This window comes from Sapajus apella, unplaced genomic scaffold (assembly GCF_009761245.1).
Source record: "Sapajus apella isolate SASKATOON/1434 unplaced genomic scaffold, GSC_monkey_1.0 scaffold42, whole genome shotgun sequence".
Classification (NCBI taxonomy): Eukaryota; Metazoa; Chordata; class Mammalia; order Primates; family Cebidae; genus Sapajus; species Sapajus apella.
The window spans coordinates 9,484,147-9,490,818 of NW_022436982.1; the positions used below are offsets into that span (position 1 = coordinate 9,484,147).

Here is a 6,672-nt window from a genome sequence, read left to right on the forward strand (position 1 = left end):
TGAGCTCAAGGCTCTTCTATCTCTTGGTGTTCTACACTCAGAACTCAGGTATGGGCTCCCCATCTAGCAGTTCCCTCTCTGTAGGATAAAAGCTAGGAGTCAGTAAACAACTGAAGATCCTTAAAAAAAATGAGACTGCCTGATAGTGGGATGGAAACAGAGGAAAGCTGGAGTCTGACTATCCAGGACAAGGCTCTCATTCCTGGATTTTTGAAGGAAAAGGAACGAAGTGAACTAGTTGCCAGGACAACCTGCTGTTGGGGAGCAGGGGGTGGGGAAAGAAATGGGTGACCTGCGGTTATTCCTGCTCCTGCCCCTGTCCCTGGCAGCCTTCCATGGAGCCAAAGGCTGTTTGGAATGTGACCCCAAGTTCATAGAGGATATTGGCTCCTTGCTGGCAAATCTGATACCTTCAGAAGTCCCTGGCCAAACTCAGCTACTTGAACGACAGGTTCAGGAGATGATTCGTTTAACCTTCAAGGTCTCCCACAGCGATAAGATGCTTCGATTGCTGGGTGAGGGAAGCTTGAGTTTCTGAGAGTCTGGGGGCTTAAAGGGAGAAGGGAGGCAAGGAAGAGAACACCTGGGTCCACGTAACTTCCTAGAGAGAGATAATTATTCCCCTGCATGTACCTTCCCCTCACTCTCTAGCTGTTCAAACGGTCATTAAGTTGAGAACATGGCTGAAGAATGAATTTTATAAACTGGGCAATGAAACATGGAAAGGTGAGGTGCTGTTTCAATGTTAAAAGTTTGTATTGCTCAAGCGAGCCTGAGAAAATTTGGTTGGGAAAACAAAGAAAAAAGCAGAACAAAACAAGTTTGAAGGGAAGAGCTACTTCTACTTTTGACACCCCTTCCACTCCCTCTTAGGTGTCTTTATCTTCCAAGGCAAGCTTCTTGAGGTCCGCCAAAGCCTGGAAGCCAAACTGAAAGAATTATTAAAGAACTTTTCCGAAGTTGGTAATTAAACCTTTCTGTGTAACAGCACTGAAGTTATATAAAAGGAATAGAAAATGAAGGATGAGAGGAGAAAGGCAGGTTCATAATAGAGTTATTTAGAAAGGGTGGGGAGGTAACTGAAACTTAAAGGGTAAACAAAGGCTACTTAGGTATAAATATGGCTAAATCTGGCTGGTTTAAAACTCATTAAAACTTTCTGATTCTCTTCCAGCTTGTTCTGAAGATTGCAGTGAGTAAAGTACATGTGACACCTTGAGGTTTCAGCCCATGTTTTCCCATCTCCTTTGCTCTATACAGCCCTATCTCTTCCACCTGTTACACTGGAAATCCAATTCCTAGAGCTGTGGTTACAAGGGGTAATGTCAATAACACCTGTTAACAAAATTTAGCTCATGAAATCTGACACTCCACATATTTTGGAGGTAATACAAGGCCTTCTAACATATAGTTTACAACCCATTGCCCCAGTACAAGCCAAGGCTTCCTTTTTTTTTCTGGAGACCTGACTTACAGATTTTGACCCACCAAGATTCTTGATTTCTAGGGGGAGAAGGAATTCACAGCAATGCGCTTAAGAGTCCTGGGAGTGCTTAAGATCAAATACTCCACACCTAAAGTCTGATTAAGGAACCCTCACGCCATGCCTTTTTTCCTGATTACCTTTCTTCTCCTCTGTATCAGTTGTGGTTGAAGGTCCCATCCTTGATTGCTGGACCTGTCTTCGCATGACTAGCAGATGCTTCAAAGGAGAATATTGTGGAGGTAACAAAGATTGTGGTATGGAAGTTCGAAGGGCCAGGGATCAAGGAACAGGGTTGCTCACTGATTTATTCAACATATATTTGTTGAGCATCTTCAATGCAGGTCATAATGTTACAAAATAGAACGAGAGCGTTGGGTGAAACTGTGACCAGTATAAATACTTTGGCACTGAATCAATAGAAGGCTGAGAAATGAAAAGGCTGGGCTTGGAATGAAGAAATTAGGCTGGGAGTAGCAAGGACAAAAGGTTTGTAGAACCTAAGAATCTAAAAGTAATAAAGGTCAGAATAACCAAGGGACAGTGATGAAGTAGGAAACAGGTCAAACTGTTTGAGGTTAAAAGACTTTTCTATTCAGAATAAAGGTCCCGAGGTAGTTCTCTTCTCCAAAACTCACTTTCATATTTTCCTGTTTCTCCTTCCAGACGAGGATCCAAGGAAGGCTGAGAGTCGAGACATTGCTCTATTTCTCATATTGCTGGCAACAGCTGTAATACTGGGAAGTGCTGTGTTACTGTGAGTTTCCTCTCTCCACATAACACTGGGTCAAGTGTTCCTTTTGCTAAGAGACTACCCAAATTGCCTCTTCCCCCAATGGAAATGAGGCAAAAGAAGTCATTTTAGATTCTGGGATTGATATTGACAGAAATAAAACACAAAGTTTGATAGGATAACAGTTGGAACAAATGGAAATGGAGAAGTATTCAGCAAAGAGAAAAATAGTGTATGACTGGCTTAAAGAATGGGGCTACTGATATTGAAGTTGGGATTATTTTCTTTTCCTACGCTAGATTCTATTTTTGCATCTTTCATCGAAGGAAAATGAAGGCAATACGAAGGTCACTAAATGAATATTTGGAGAACAAACTTGAAGAATTAATGGAGAGGATAGATGAGGAGGAGAAAGATTTTAGACCCAGAAAATAAACACATCGACATGAACAAGAGGTCTTTCATGATTCTCTTAAGTACTGACCCTAAGTACAAAACTGGGAGTTAAACCCTTTCCTGGTCACAAAGTCATAGTATTTTAAAACTGAAATAGAACTGAGAGTTTCTCTAGTGAAGATCTTTATAGATATCCTGAGACAATGGAAGTACTGAGAGAGCAAATGATTTAGCCAGAGTTGTGCAGAAAGTAATGCTGGTGTGAATGCACATGAAAGATAAAATAGTGAGTAATAAAGAATGTACCATTAATAACTCTCATTAATGGCTGTAACTAGGATAACCTTCACATTTCTAAGTCTGCTTTTTACTTGTTTTGTTACTGTTTTCATATTTATCATTAGGTTCAATGTGGACAATTTTATTTGATAATATACAGCATTTCATCTTCATTGTATTACACACACACACACACACACACACACACACACTTGCACGTAGGAAAAAAAAGGAACAAAGTATTAGTTCTGAGTAGCTGAGGTTTGCCACAACTATTTCCCCATGGATCTATGTTGTTTTTTTTTATTATTCTGGTTGTTTCCACTGAATACTTTTTTAGTATGTGTAGCACCCTAAATAGTGCTTTACATGTATTATCTATCTAAATTCTCACAATAGTCCTACAGGTAACATTGCTATTATTTCTACTTTAGGGATGAGTAAACAGAAGTATCTCCATCTAGGCTATGACAAACTCCTCTCCTCTAGTGGCTGACCTTTGATCACCCAAACCATTTGAATAGTATTGACAGCTGTCGGCATATAGTTATGATACATAAATGGAGAGATCATAACCATGGCTTTGTCTTTATACACTCTTGATTATATAGTATGTGGCAAAGCCTAAAATAAAGCTGATGCCTGGTTAACTGTAAAATTCATGACCTTTCACCCTATTTTGTTTCCTTTTATTCTGGAACTTATTTTAGAAAATAAATAAACACCATCATTTAACAGCAGGAAATAGTTACAGGAGTCCTGCTTCAGGGGTGGGTATAGGTATTTGTAAATCTTTCACACATAGTACATATCTGAGCGGTAGCATATGGTTGCTCTTATATTAATGAGATAATGGATGAGAATGCACTTGATGAGGACCTGAAGTCCGATATCTCTCAAGTGCTAAATTTGAAATTCACGTAAAATTCCCAGATAAGACTGTTGTCAGGCATCTACTATTGCCCAATGATTTAATGTTTATCTCATGAAATATCCTGTTTGATATATATTAACTTCATTCACAGTCTTAATTATTGTCTTTATATTTTCATTATAATTGTTTGTAAGTAGAATAACATACTTTCTAGATTTTGTTTAAGATATTTTTGTGTTGTGGATTCTTATTTATATACTTTTATGTTTTTTATTTTACTACTTTGTTTTACATAAAGTTTATTGTATATACTTAAGGTATTAATGTATTTGCTTGTTGTTCCTTTTCCCCTATGCTGCTACTCCATGCTCATCACTCCTTCCTAGGAAACCTCGGATAACAATTTAAGATAGGTCTTTCAGGTTTTGAGTTCAAGCCTAAATAGTTACAAGTAAATAGACATACATACACATGAACACCATTATGGATAAATTTTTTTTGCAATTAAAAACATTATAAACACTTTTTCACATGTTGATTTTCATACTTAAGTACTGTGCGGAAATTATTTTAAGTGATGTAATTCTAATTCACTCTTTTGGCCGTTATATACAACACCATAGTGTGGGGGCACTAATACTTTTATTTATAAGGAATAATGTTACAGAACTGGGATATCAAAATGATATATGTACCTACAAATATGATGAACCAACTTTTCATGTTTGCCACATCCCGGTCACCAACAGGTAATAAAGCTTTTACATTTTACAGTCTAATATGATAATTAATTTACTTATATCCTCTAGTGTGTCAGCATCTTTATATATGATTCAGTAACATTTGAATTAGCCCTAAAGTGAGTTACCTAGTCATATACTCTGCTAATTTTAATCTGAGAATTTTTTCTGTCAATTTAAAAGATGTTCTTCCATAACACAGACATTAACTCTAGCATCTCTTTTTGCAAATGTATTTTTCCTCAAATCTATCATTTGTCAGTTGACTATTTAAGGTGTTGTTTTAGCTATCTATATATCTAACCACTCTAGGTCTGTTTTACCCATATCACATAAAATAAAAGCCCATTTATTTTTGCATATTCACTCTATAACCAGCTACTTAATAAATTTGTTTCTTAAAGTCTCTTGAATTTTCTAGATACTCAGTCATATTTCTATCCCAAACAAATGTTTTCTGTTTTCTTTTCTATTAGTACCAATCATTTTGCTTTTTAATTCTAGTTCATTTGTAAGAATTTTAAGTCAGTCCTGAATAAGTTATTATTTTAAAAAGAATGACAACTCAATTATTGCATAACTGTAAGTCTATAAATAGTAGCTACAGAGAAAGTTAAAACATGAAGTGACTCTTAAGCAAACCGTAAATTATTATTTTGGGATTATTTCATAAAAACCTGAAATTGTATTTGAACACCCATTTACTCTGTTGAGGTTAAAAAATTCTAGTCCTATGGGGAAGAATTCCAACATGCAAGTGTCTTTATAAAATATCACTGCCTTGAGAAGGTTGAATCTTAAAATCCTTCATGAACTGGTTATATTTCATAATAAGTTAGGTCGATCCTTATCAGTAATATGATTTGTCTTCTTGGTCTCAGAATATATAAAACATTGTCCAGAAACCAGAAAAAGAAATATCTTAGAAAATAAAGAAGAAGCACCTAGGAAACTGTCACAAGGAAGAAATAATTTCTCTCCCTCAAGCTTGCTCAGCTCTGTTAATAATCTCATTATCTCTCTCTGTGACATATGATTTTATGTAAGAGAAAAAGAAAAAGAAGCAAAACTACACAAATAAAACAAACATTAATATTATGATTCAATATTGACTATAAAATCAAACAAATTTTGTGTCAAAAAATTCGGGGGAAATAAGTACATGCTTTAAGAAAAGGGAACTAAAAGCAGATGAAGGATAAGGGAGTTTAGACAAAAGCAACAGATGCCAAGGTCCTTGTCACGCATACACACACATGCATACATAAGATACTTTTATTCTTTGTTATGAAATATTGGAGTGTGACTCTTAAGGGTTGAAAATACCATACATGACATTCACAATTTCAAAGAGAAAAAGGGGATAAATCCTATTGATTCAATAAAAGTAAGTAAGAAGAAAATAAAGAACAGGGCAAAAGAAAATACAATAAGCATAATAAATATGTAAATGAAGTAAATACATCAATCAGAAGATCAACTATTAGATATTTTTAAATCTAATCACAGGCTACTTGTAAGATAGCAACCTAAAACAACATGAGAAGCTAAATGTGAAATTAAAGAAAACCTAACCAAAATAAAGCAGGTATTTTATTATTGACATTAGTCAGAAGAGAATTTAAGCCAAAGAACATTAACAAGAATAATGTGATACTAGAATATGAAATTATATGAGCCTAACAATATAGTCTTCTGATTTTAAAAACGGAAAAAGATTTTCATAATCATGATGGGAAAGTGTAGTCCTCTCCTTTAGAATCTGATAAATCTAACAAACAAACTGTTAATAAGGCTGTAATTTGTAGAACACAATGAACAACTTTAAATGGCATGATGCATTAAATGCCATACTCAACTAGTAAATAGATTTTTCTTTTTTCTAGTACAGAAGGAACATACACAAAAATTAACAATATATATGGCTTGAAAGACATCAGTTGGTTTTCTCCTAACTACATCCCTCTCCTCTTGGACACATGGTTAAACTGCATTTCCCTGTCATCCCTACTGTTAGATGGTCTATGAAGCTGAATTCTGGCAAATGGAATGTTGGTGCAAGTGTATTAAATGTTTTCAGGAGCATCTAAACTTAAGGGTCAATCCTCCAGCCTCTTTCTTCCCTGATTAGTGGTTGGATGCCAATATACAGGAATATCTTAGAATC

At 35.6% G+C, this 6,672-nt stretch overlaps 1 protein-coding gene across 2 annotated transcripts; it reads left to right on the top strand.

Moving 5' to 3' along the window:
- The first annotated feature begins 39 nt into the window (after positions 1-39).
- IZUMO3 (IZUMO family member 3) lies at positions 40-2,911 on the top strand. Of its 2 annotated transcripts, XM_032299855.1 has the most exons (7): positions 40-515; positions 652-726; positions 874-963; positions 1,175-1,192; positions 1,645-1,725; positions 2,150-2,240; positions 2,516-2,911. In XM_032299855.1, exons 1-7 carry the CDS (start codon positions 284-286, stop codon positions 2,649-2,651), a joined length of 723 nt encoding a protein of 240 aa, XP_032155746.1. In that variant the 5' UTR covers positions 40-283; the 3' UTR covers positions 2,652-2,911. The 2 variants fall into 2 exon arrangements, with proteins under 2 accessions (XP_032155746.1, XP_032155747.1); XM_032299856.1 differs by lacking the exon at positions 1,175-1,192 and having other exon boundaries at positions 262-515.
- Positions 2,912-6,672: the final 3,761 nt, after the last annotated feature.